Here is a 13,434-nt window from a genome sequence, read left to right on the forward strand (position 1 = left end):
GAAATATTCACGCGGAAATTAATATTTTTTTAATTATTTGAAGTAAAACGTTAAACGTAAAACGTTAAACAAAAACAACGTTATCCACAATTATATGACAGATATAGGTCAACAACATTGATATTGATAGGTGCGCACACACATACACACAAGTCCATATAAATATGAATAAAAAAATTTTTCATGTAAAAAGTTAATATGTAATATTTTTATGAAGTAAATATTGTGACGTGACGATTTTTTGTTATTGTCCGTCACTCGGAAAGTCGTGAGGAAGCCGAAAGCGGGCTTCCCGGCTGCAGGTGGATGTCGCGTCCTAACGGTAAGGCGAATAGGACGCGAGCCTGCGTTTTGGCCCGAATTTTGTGTATAGAATAAGAGTGCGGGTGACGAGAGGTCGGGTCAGGAGGAAGAGGACTTCAGGGAAGATCTGCTGCCGCCGAGGGAGAGAGAAGTCAGGCTCAGGAGCATCGGACGGACCAAAAATCTCAGGTGAATCGCTTCCTAATTATTATTAGCAAGTAAGGACCGACAGTGAATTCGTTCTAAGGAGGCCTGTTTTAGCCGAAGACCCCTGCTAACGAGGAGAGCGCAGAGAGAGAGAGAGAGAGAGCTGCCGAGGTGGATTAGTCCTGAGCTGCCGCAAGGGAGCCGCTGGGACGGAGTCGACGGACACCGCGGACGAGCGGAGGACAGCTGCTACCAGGGCGAGTCCGACAAGCACGTCCTCCGCGACCCGGAGCGTCCTCCGAGCCAGGCGAAGGCGCCGCGAGGCTCGATGACTGAAGAAACAACGGCTGCCGATAAGACGAAGCTCCAAGGTCGGAAAGACCGACCGGCCTGAAAGATCTAGCTTGTAAATAACAGCTAATGCAAAACAACGGCCGAATAACGGGGGATTCCATCCTGCAAATCGGCCAATCAACGGCCGATAGCTGTCGGAACAAGCAATTCAAACCTGAGATAAAACGAGGTCCCAACGATAGCTCGAGAGCTTTTCCTGTGAGCTGTGCCTAGCGAGTGTGAAGGACGTGCCATCCATAGAGCTGACGACTAAAGACGACCTGACCTCCGCATCTGTAAGGCCGCTACCGCACGCGCGGAACTATTTTGTGAACCCAGAGGGGACCGCCGCTGCTCGTTGTCGACTGCCCCGCTCCGCCGTTTGGTGAGTCCGTTCCACGGAGAACGATTTTTAGTGATTAGTGTCGCAGAGCGGTGCGGCGTCGGGGAACGGGAGCTCGGCCGTCCATCCTGGGCGAGGGCCAGGGTTCGCGTTCCTCTTGCGAAAGGAGAAGCTCCGCGCATAGTGTAAAACCCATAGACGTATATAACTAGACTGCGCATGCTATGCTAGCCGTTGAAGCAAACATTTAAAAAGAGAAAGCAATATCGGGAGGATCTCTGTCTCACTCTAAATCACCCGTAGAGGGGGAAGTGAACTCTTTTCCCCTCAAGACTTCAGTAGCAGCAGGAGCGAAGCAGACAACATTCTGTAACTACTATAAGAAAAGCGCTGTAATTGATATATTTATTTAATAAAATATAAAGATGGTTAGATATTGTTGTATGTGCAAAGTGACATCAGGTCAAATCAGCAATGTATCTTTTCATAGGTTAGTAAATTTAATTTATATATGTATATATATACGTATATATACAAATAGTTTGTATGTATATTTGCACCAATAACATAACCCAAAAATTTTTTACAGTTTACCAAAAAATGAAGAAAAAAAACGGGAATGGATGGATGTAATAGGACATCCAGTAAGCTTACACAGTTCTGTGTGCAGTAAACATTTTAATGAATCCGATTTTGTGTACAAAACTATTGGAGCTTCTATAAAAAGATTTTTACATGATGCAGCTGTACCATTTGCAGAATTATGTGATGTTGACAAGGAATCATCTTCAAAAATGAATCCTGATGAAAATGCAGTGAACATGGTCAATGATATGCAAGATACAGTTGGTCAAACACCGACATTTACTCAAGTTTTAGACAATACATTATCTTCCTTAGGAGTATTTGAAAATGTAATTAACATTGGTAATAATAAAGATACCAATGTTAGTAATGAAAAAAATATGTTGACTGTACAAAGTAGCACTGAAACATTGAACATTTCTAGGTGTAAGAAAGACAATAAATCAAGTGCAACGGAAATTGAAAGTATACATCACGTCACCTCTTTAAAAAGGTATTTGATATCAAAGTAATATTTATGTATGTATGTTAGTAGTAGTTTGCAAATTTGTGTATTGATGGTTATTTTTTACTGATTTTTTATATTTATTATTTGTATTCATATCATTAGCTATGTAATAATTAAGTTTATATAAAAAATTGCAGGACATCTAGTCATACGAATGAAAATGTTAAAAGATTGTGTATAGCACGGTACATAGGAGATTTGAAAAGGGAAGATTTTACATCTGATAGAAGTTTTGAAATTTTCAGTGATTTTCGTGAAGAAATGCTGAAACATAAAAAAATATGTAAGCAGTCTATAAATAGATTAAAAAAAAAAATCTCTAATGTACAAGATATGTACAATCACCTTAAAAAGAATGGTCTCCTTTTTAATGAAGCTTCTGATGCTTTGAATGTAAGTACGTTACTCAGTGAGGATAAATGATGTGAAAATGTAACAATAGTCAACTATGCAGTTTATAAACAACAAATTGAATACATGAAATAGTACCTTGTTTGCTTCAATTTCTTGTGTATGAAGTTTAGCGTTATTATTAAATTGATGAATGAAAATATATTCAGCCCTAACAGCAAATATTTCTAATAGTGAGACTTAAATATGTATTACCTATTTTATTTTATTTTTTGATAGAAATATTTAACTTGTAAAAAGCACAGAGATTGTAATTATTATTTTATTTTTACACTTATTTTGATACTTATTTTTGTAAGTTATTTTTAACCAGCGAATCTAATGTAATCACATATTTTTCCAGATTTATATATAATACAAATATTGTTTTCTCGTAAACATAGGAAATGTGTAAATTAAATTAAATTATAATTAAGTAGCGTTTATAATTTTTTTGTCCAAAGAATTTAAAGCATTCACTACTTTCAAACACTTGAAATGAAGCTCTTAACTTCTAAATTACATAAATTTTTATTTCAAAAGAAGGCAAGTTAATATGTAAGTAATTTTAAATAATTTTTTTTATGAATTTTTTTTAACTATTATAAAATTGTTTGTCCTATATAGAATGAAAAAATAAAATTAAGTACCAACTAAGTAACTGCTCTGTGTATGATAATACATAACAACTTATAAAATTAATAACAATTTTTACATCAATATAATGTTTTTCATAATAATTTCATTTACGTTAATATTTTCTTCCATTTCTCTTTTTCCTAGATATGTTCCTCTCCAGCAGTCTCTGAAATTATTAACAAACTTTTAAATAAAAAACAAAAAAGCTTTTCTCCAGCACTGAAACAATTTTCCTGCACTCTGTTGTATTACTCCTCTAGTGCTTATAAATACGTTAGGGAAGAATTCCTTCACTCCTTGCCTCATCCTCAAACGATCAGGAGGTGGTTCACAACTGTTGATCTAAGCCCAGGAATAGGAAAACCTATTCTCGACAGTTTAAAAAATATTATTGATGAAGAAAGAGAGAAAGGAAAAGATTTGCAGTTCGGCTTGCAAGTCGATGAAATGTCAATTAAGAAACAATTGGAATTTCGGAATAATGTATGGCATGGAACAGTGGACATCGGATCTTGGAGTGGAAAAGCACAAGAAAACTCCCAAGCTTCGTATGCATTGGTTTTCATGCTTGTTTGTTTAAACGGCCACTTCAAAACACCTATCGCCTACTATTTTATTAACGGTCTATGCAGTGACTCAAGAGCAAATATTATCAATGAAATTTTAACATCTTTGCATGAAAACGGTATAAGTGATATAAGATCTTTAACATTTGATGGGGCTCCCTCAAACATCACAATGGTACAGAAGCTGGGTGCAAATTTGAGTATGGATGGAAATGACTGTTTTTTTAAACATCCAGTACACAATGAGCCAATCTTCGTAATTCCAGATGCTTGTCATATGTTGAAGCTAATACGAAATACAGTAGCAAAATATCGAATTATTGACAGCGATAATCAGATAATAGATTGGAACTTTATTGTAAAATTAGTGGATTGGCAAGAGGCAGAAAAAATACATGTAGGTACAAAGATACGCCGCCAACATGTTGAGTTTTACAATGAAAAAATGAAGGTCAAACTTGCAGCGCAGACGTTAAGCACACGAGTAGCTCATGCTCTACAATATTTACAATTAAAATATCCGAATGATTTCAAAAACGCTAGTGCAACGGCGAAATTTTGCCTAGTGATGAACGATATTTTCGATATTTTAAATTCAAGGAGAAAATATGGAAAAAACGAAAGTCAACAGTGCTTCGTAATGAGCATTGTTGAAAAATTACGTAAAAAAATTTGTCATTTCATTGATTATATTTCCACATTGAAAATTATTATTAAAGGTGAAACTAAACCGATCCTCGCTAGTAAAAATAAAACAGGCTTCTGGGGTTTTGTAATAGCTATGAAAAATTGTTTGAATCTTTTTGACTATGTGACAACAAATAATTTAATGAATTACCTATTAACGTACAAACTATCTCAGGACCACTTGGAAACTTTTTTCTCATTGATTAGGAAAATGGGTGGATTCAACAACAATCCAACATGCTACCAATTTAGAAGTGCGTACAAAAAAATCGTTTCTCACATTAATGCAATTGTTCCACACGAAGGTAACTGCCAAGTTATAGAAAAAGTAGATATTTTGAAAATTTCTAATAATTGTAAAGATTCTGCAATTGAAATTATTAATACGTCTTTTGATCACGACTATATTGATAGCAATGGTTGGTGTTGGAATGACTACCAAAATGACGTAGTAACTTACATTGCTGGCTCCATTGTAAGAAGCTTAAAAAAAAGTCTAAAATGTCAAGTTTGTTTAGATAGCTTAGAACAAGATAACATTTCGTGCGATCTTATTAGAATTAAAAATAGAATAGAGACATGCGACCGGCAAAATGAAACAAATAGCAACATAAAAGGATTATTATTTCCGAGTAATGACGTTATTATTATTTGTAAAACGGCGGAAAAAGTTTTGAGAAGCATGACAAATGTTGTAATAAATAATGTTATGAATATTTTAATGATACATGCCAGGAAATCATTACTCACATTGCATTTGTTTAAAAACATGGACGATCTTATAGAAATATCTGTAGAGAAAAATCACAAAATTGATTTAATTAATAATATTTTAGATAAATATTTTCGAATTCGGTTATTTCATGAAGGAAAATCTAGGCAAGATAAAATTAAACGTATTCGAACATTTCATAATAGACTTGTTATTTTCAAAAATCAATAAATTATATTACTTATTTTAAAAAACTTATTTTTTAAACATTTCGTAATCATAGGAGGTTTTAAACTAAACTTTAATTTGTGAGCTCTCAGCAATCTTCATAAAGCAAGATAATGATTTTATCGAGAAAAAAAAGAAAAAAAAATCAAAGTACACTCCGTTTAATTTTTACGTAATCTCGAGCTTTTTTCTTTGCTAAAAAGTTGATGACGAGATCAGTTGGTACATGTGAGAATAATTTCAAAGCTTTTTCTTTCCGGCATGTCTTCTCCACGCCCTCAACCATTAATCGGTTATTTATTTTCAATTTTTTTCAGATTTTTTTACCTTTAAAAAAATAACCCGTTTCAATATGTATTGCAAGATATGAAGAAAATGTTTTTAATTTTATACTGAAAAAGCAAAATTTCAAATAAATTATTCATTTTTAATAAATGGTATAATTTTTTCAGTTTTCACTTTTTTTAAAATCATTCTTCATGTAATTAACAGCTGTAATTGTTTTCAATAATCAGCGAGTCCAAAGGTAGTATTAAAATAATAAATAAAAAAAAATGTATTTGTCGAGAATTGAACTTGCGCTGGCAAAACATACGCATGAGGTTAGCAAGGGAGGGGAGTATTAATGGGAGGCTTGCGTTGGTTCCCCTGCAACTCTCATCCAGCTTCCCCCATTTTTCTTACTGTGCGAGAGAGAAAGAGATCCTCCGAGCCATTTTCTATCTCACTTCATTGCTTTAACGGCCAGCGTAGCATGCGCAGTCTAGTTATATATGTCTATGGTAAAACCCGACCGGCGAGCTGTCGATTGTCCGTCGTGCGCGAGAGATCGAGCGAACACACCGCCGAAAGCCTACGTGGCTGTCGTGACCTTCGTGGTCACGACTCGAAAATCGAAGCTGTCGAGGACCAGCATCGCGACCGCGAGCAAGGATATTTATATTGTGTTAGTAAGAATCGCTGCCGAATTACGGAATTTCGCGAGTTGTTGTCGTGTGAACGCGGGCAAAACATTCCGTCATTGTAATTAGCTACCGTCGAATAAAATTCGAAGCGAGAACATCCGCCTTCATTATTTCAGCACCCGCCAACTACTAATACTTCCGACATCGCGTGAACCAGCCCCTCTACCGAGAGCAGGGCTGAGCTGCCGGACGTGCGAGCGAGCCGTTCGGGCGGAGGGCCGGTTGTCCTCGTCGGCGAGACCACCGCTTAGAGTAATACTTAGTGTTGAGACTTATTTAGTGGGTACGGACCGCCGTACCTGGCGCCCATCTAGAGCTTTGTTTTGTTCGTGTGAGCTGTCGGGTCTCGCCGGATCTGCCGAACGGTCGCCGAGGCGCGAAGAAAACATCATTTTATGTCGCTGCACTCGATTAGTGAAACCGGCTGCACGAGCCGCGAGAGAAGCGTTACAATATATACAAAAGAACAGGTTTAGAGATATAAAAAAGAAAGAAAGAATTATATGTTCGAAAATAAATGTAATAATGGAATAAATATTTTTCGAATTTCTATTCTTTACCCTTATAGAAATATCATACTAAGAATCATTGATAATTACTTATTATCCAGTATTTTTAATACTGAAAATAAATAATTATCAATGATTCTTAGTATGATATTTCTATAAGGGTAGATATGCAATCTTCGTTTTTAATCTACCTTTTTACATGATATAAATTTTATAGTTCATTATTAACTATAAAGGGATAAAAATTTTCGTAGCATTTTACAAGAATACTAAAATAATATAAAATGTTCTTTCATATAAATATATTTCTATTTGAAAATAACATATAAGAATTTTTCGCTTCTGACATTATAATCTAAGATGGTATGTACGAGTATCTGGGGGATTGAAACAAGCGTTAAATAAATGTATAATTTCTTGTAGCCCCAAAGAGACATTTCTTTATATATATTTATAAAATATTATTTATATATGTTTTTATATATTTCATGTGCTTTTAGTGTATATATGTACCTTTTCAGATTCTGTGTGTAATAATAATTATTTCTATAAGCCGACTAGAGCTGAATTTCAAAATATAGCCAGAGAAGTTTTGCGTTCTGCCAAATAGCGACATCGTACAAGTACCGTATATTGTACAACTGAGAGCGACAAGCAAGAGCAGCCCGATATTTTTGGAATGATTCAAATGTAGAAAATGAGCCTCGGCTCAATATTACAGAACGTGAAAATGAAATGTTATAAATACTTTAAAAGTAAGTTTCCGGGAAAAAATAACCCAGGCAGCAGAAATGTTTAAAATATATAATTGCCCATACAGCACAAAAGTTTGAAAAAGATTTCAGAAAGTTTTCATAAAGATCTCAGAAAGATGTTATGTTTCGGAAACCTTTCTGAAAGCTTTTTGAAACTTCTGTGCTGTATGAGTGGAACATTCTACAAATATCGCAACATCTTTAGAATATCCCCATAATATATTTAGAATATTTTGCTATGTGGGAATTATATATATAATTATATACAATTCGTGAAAAATGATATGCAATTACCCGAGTAGAATAAAAAGTCACAATAACGTGATAATAACAAGAAAATGGTGATATTATGATCAAAAAATTAGTGTTTGCAATCAACATGTCATTATTTTGATTTTATTTTAATTATCGCAACTCTCCGTTCTGCCTAAGTATATACAATTCTGTAATTTTGTTGTGGCAACTATATTTAACCAAGTAAAATTCCTACTATTTTCTCCATAAATTTAAGAAACATGTGTAACCTTTTCGACATTAATATCACGAAATCGTTACTTAATTTATATTTTACTAATAAATTTAACATGTAATAAATGAAATATGTATTTACATATGTGTATAATTTCAAATTACGCTGACTTAATGCCATTATCGAAACATTACGCCGCTATCTAAAACTAACACTATTATTCAAATATGACATCATTCTGCAAATGCACCGCCATTATCCGAATGACACACCGTTATCCTAATATGATGCCGTTATCCAGATACAACATACAACGCTGTTATCAAAATACAATTTGAATATCACTAATCAAAAGTCATACCAATATCGGAATGCAAGACCGTTATCCAAATGCGATTCTATTATTCAAATATGAGATAATTAATGCGACCTGCATTAATTACCTAAAGGTCCTATTTCCTTATCGCGGCTATTTTGATAAATAACGTGAAAACTTATTTTACTTTTATTTTTAATCAGAAACGAGAAAACTTTTTGTTATACTCAGATGCAGGACTGTGCACTTTTATAAAATAATCAAAACATTTTGTTTTCAAATAATCAATACATAGCCAAAAGTTAACAAAACTTATAAGATAGGTTAAAAAAAAATTCATATCACGTTAATTTTACGATTTTTTATTGATTGTTAAAGTGAACTTTAAGAATATTTTACAAAAATATTCAACAGATTACAACTCTCATTTTATGGATATAATAAGTTTCAATTAATTTCAGTGTATTTTTGTTACAATGTATTTTTTAATAACTTTGAGTATGTTTTTTGGTTCTGATCTCTGTCATCAAGAGTTCCGCGGTGTGAGACAGGAATTTTAACTCATCATTACATTGATATGTAGATAAAGTTTGTAACAACTGTTACATTAATTATGTAGCCATTTATTAATTTATATTGAAAAATTTATTTATTAAAATAATAGGAAAATTTTCCGACTATTCTCGAAACAAACTGTATCAATTAATATTTTTATTATTATTATTTTTCATACTATGTTACTGTGTCATTTAATACTATTATATATATATATATATATATATATATATATATATATATATATATATATATCATATTTAAAATATATGTTTATCTAAATGTGCAAGAGTTTTTATGATTACTTATGTAATAATATTGAGTTTGGATATTGGGTTATGCTGCATTTAATAAATTTAACATATTAAATGAAAATATTAATACAGGGGGGCGCGCCAAAATTCGGACAAAATTCAATTTGAAATTCTCGCCGTTCTATACCACTGGTAGATGTCGCGATTAGCGTTCAAATAGCTTGATGCATGTACTAAACCATCATAACCTCGAAACAGTCGCAATGTTGAAACCAAGTGCGGAGTATAACCGAAGAGACGCGATTATCGAAAGTGTTCGCGCTGGGCGCTCAGCGACAGAAATCATTCGGTTCTTCGGGTACCCGAGATCAACTGTGTATGATGTCATCGCAAAGTACAATGAGTCGGAGAAGAATTTCTGGCGAATGTTCACGTGCTAGGTGTTGTATCCAGTGAGGGTGATGTCATGCCACTGCATTTCTTTAACAAAGGGGAAAATGTCACAAAAGAAGTTTATTTGCGTGTTCTGACAAATGTAGTGGATGGAAACTGTGTCGTCTGGAAAGCCGTATGTTTTCCAGCAGGACGATGCGCCCGCCTACACAAGTCATTTGGTGCAAAATTGGTTGTCGGACAACGTCGACATGTTTTGGTCGAAAGAATTCTGGCCTCCCAACAGCCCAGATTTGAATCCTTTGAATTTCTATGTATGGAGCGTAGTTAAAAGGGTCACGAACAAGTCCAGACATCCAAACGTCGCATCATTGAGAGCTATTGCCGCTATTGAAGCGGCATTCACCGATATGGACCGTGATATTAAAGCGCGCCTGCGCACGCTTCAGACCGAGAATTCCTTATAGAAATATCATACTAAGAATCATTGATAATTACTTATTATCCAGCATTTTTAATACTGAAAATAAGTAATTATCAATGATTCTTAATATGATATTTCTATAAGGGATGGAGGCGGTCATTCAAGCAAGCGGGGGATATATTGAGTAAATATGTTCTTTATAGCCTTACAAACAATGTGGTTAAAAAAATTTTGTAAATTTTTTCGTTTTTGCAATAAAAAATATGTTTGGAAAAAATGTATAATTTGTCCGGATTTTGGCGCCGCACCCTGTACATAAGTTTGTAGCCGCACAAATGTGGACGAATCTATGCACGATATGCTATTACGACTTAATGGCAGAACCACAACAGAAAAAATAGCGAATAGTGTTTTTTTAAACAATGAGTTATCTTAATGATATTTATGTAATAATCTTAATAATAATTTTAATTTTTAGTTACTTCTATATCTCCATTTACTAAATATAATGGAACAAAAATTTTAAAAATGACTAGAATTAATTTTAATATAATAAATTGTAAAAAAACACTATTTACTTTTTTTTTATTGTGGTTTTGCTACACGCACACATCAGATAGTGATAACATATCATGCACTGATTCTGCTACATTTCTGCAATTACAAACTTATAATGAGCTATGTTTTATTTTTACCATATTTCTGCTGTTATATCATCGTGACAGATCATGCATTGTACTAAAAGCTGTATTTGAATCATAGAATATTACTAAATACTGTACTTTTAATACTGAAAATAAGTAATTAATCAATGATTCTTAGTATGATATTTCTATAAGGGAATTAAACTTTAATTTCCAACCTGTAACCTAGTATATTATTCCCTCAGAACAGAAGTGGTGAAAAGGCCGTCAGAGTTAGGTTTGCAACCATAAAAAGAGAAAGAGAAAATTAAACTTTAATTATAACAATGATGCAAATTCGAAGAGACGCAATATTAGCGATTGTAGTAAATACAGTGCGTGAAATAATCGATACATCATCATCTGAAAGTGACGACGAATTAGAAATTTTAGAAATTTTATTGAAGAAACAAAAAAATGTGCCTAGAGTTTAAAACTATGTGGAACTAATAATACCAACGTTTACTGACCAACAATTTAAGACTCATTTCAGGTATTATAATATAAATAACATAATATAAATGATTTTTTTTTTAAGTTATCTTCATGTGATTTTAAATAGAACTTTCTATTGTATTTACAACATATTATTTTGAGTAGAAAACGCAAAATATAAAAAGCAATTAATGTGTGTTTTAGGATGTGTGACGGAAACTTTTAATTACATCTTGTCTGTTATTGAACCAAAATTAAAGAGAACATATTTGGAACACTCGTGGTTTGCCCACGCAAGCAGTTTCTATTGACATTGAGACTAGCCACTCCAGATTCTTTAAGGTAACATTAATGTAACTTCCTTACTGAGTTTAATGAGAAAAATATTCATTATGTCGCACCCTTATAGAAATATCATACTAAGAAATACTGAAAAATTATTAGTGATTAAATAATACCAGTAATTCAGTCATTTTTTGGCCAGTACTTAATTTCTGGTGAATACTGATAATAAAATCACTGTTAAATATTGATAGTAATCAAATACTGAGAATTATTATGCAAAGGTGAAAAATGAGAAAATCATAATGTTTACAAAAATATACTTATATTCCTAATTTTCTCATGTCTCATAAACTACTAGATATATCGAAAGTTGTCAACACATTCCAAACTTTCGTGAATCCTCCTGCGATAATTTCGATCCCAAGCGATATACCACCGGTCACCAAATCATGTCCTGACTCCGTTAAAGTGTTACTTAACCTGACGATCGAGCGGCACGCGACGATTCCCAATGACTCCAAAGATATTCTTACGATTAATGCATATATAATGTATCCTTATAGTGTTCACAGTATATTATAACATATCTAGCAAACATCAAATAATAGTTATATAATTTTTACTTGTTGATTATTCGATAATTTGCTGATAGATATTGAAACAATGCAACATTCGATATGCGATGAATATTGATGTAATGTAGTGAACCAGTGATAATTACTTTTACATTTTTAACAAAATGTTATAATGATTAATCCAACAAAAAAAAAATTAAAAAATCCAAGAAAATCCAAATTAAACAAATCGAATTACTAAATTTCATTACAAATCGATTACTAAATTTTGAGAGAAACTTTTAAAAAATATCGCGATAGAAGTCGAACTACTGCCTTCTTGATAAATTAATTTTAATCCTTCAATTAAATTGTTTTTCTCCTCGTCTACATATTGTGAATACTCTTTGGAATGTTTAATATTATAATGTATGTGAAGAAAATATTTTTTAATAATGGATGGCTGATAACCATACAGAAGATAGGTGGTTTTATTATAAATGTCTGCAAAAAAGATTTCTTCCCACATCTTATCAAATTTTAGTGCATTTCTCTGCTTACTATCCATGCTTAGAAGAAAAATAGGATAATATAAGCAAGGAAAGAAAAATAATATTAAATTGTATAATATATTCCACACACACGCACATGCACCACAAACACATAAACACTTCACTTTGTTAAGGATCACCAGTCAATTCACACTTACATTTTGCACTGCCGTAGTTTGTATTATCAAAGCACTCTATCACTAATTAAACTAATAGCTCTTTTTAAAGTATTAATATTCAAATCTCAGTAAGCTCACACGAGTCCTTGAAAGCGAACGTCTGGCTTCTGACTATGTACCGTTACGAAATAGTGGAGGATAGAAAACAATTGAACATCAATTAGTAACAGACGTTCACGCCTGATACAATTTCGTGAAATTTAAAGACACGGTTGCGCGTTAAAGGTCTCATGCGAGCTTACTGAGATTTGGATATTAATACTTTAAAAAAAGCTATTATTTTAATTAGTGATAGAGTGCTTTGATAATACAAACTACGGCAGTGCAAAATGTAAGTGTGAATTGACTGGTAATCCTTAACAAAGTGAAGTGTTTATGTATTTGTGGTGCATGTGTGTTTGTGGTGCATGTGCGTGTGTGTGGAATATATTATACAATTTAATATTATTTTTCTTTCCTTGCTTGTATTATTCTATTTTTCTTCTAAGAATGGATAGTAAGCAGAAAAATGCATTAAGATTTGATAAGATGTGGGAAGAAATCTTTTTTGCAGACATTTATAATAAAACCACCTGTCTTCTGTATGGTTATCAGCCATCCATTGTTAAAAAATATTTTCTTCACAGACATTATAATATTAAACATTCCAAAGAGTATTCACAATAT

General features: G+C 32.9%; 1 protein-coding gene and 1 pseudogene across 2 annotated transcripts; both read left to right on the forward strand.

Moving 5' to 3' along the window:
* Positions 1-1,280: 1,280 nt before the first annotated feature.
* LOC116851616 lies at positions 1,281-3,399 on the forward strand. Of its 2 annotated transcripts, none has more exons than XM_032831213.1 (2): positions 1,281-2,204; positions 2,357-3,399. In XM_032831213.1, the coding sequence occupies exons 1-2, from the start codon at positions 1,750-1,752 to the stop codon at positions 2,640-2,642; spliced, it is 741 nt and encodes a 246-aa protein (XP_032687104.1). In that variant the 5' UTR covers positions 1,281-1,749; the 3' UTR covers positions 2,643-3,399. The 2 variants fall into 2 exon arrangements, with proteins under 2 accessions (XP_032687104.1, XP_032687105.1); XM_032831214.1 differs by having other exon boundaries at positions 1,281-2,040; positions 2,136-3,399.
* Positions 3,400-11,001: 7,602 nt separating this feature from the next.
* The window catches only part of LOC116851617, a 7,419-nt pseudogene continuing 4,986 nt past the window's right edge, over positions 11,002-13,434 (forward strand).

Source organism: Odontomachus brunneus, unplaced genomic scaffold (assembly GCF_010583005.1).
Source record: "Odontomachus brunneus isolate Ranch 3 - 2012 unplaced genomic scaffold, Obru_v1 Obru_scaffold_181, whole genome shotgun sequence".
NCBI classification, from domain to species: Eukaryota; Metazoa; Arthropoda; class Insecta; order Hymenoptera; family Formicidae; genus Odontomachus; species Odontomachus brunneus.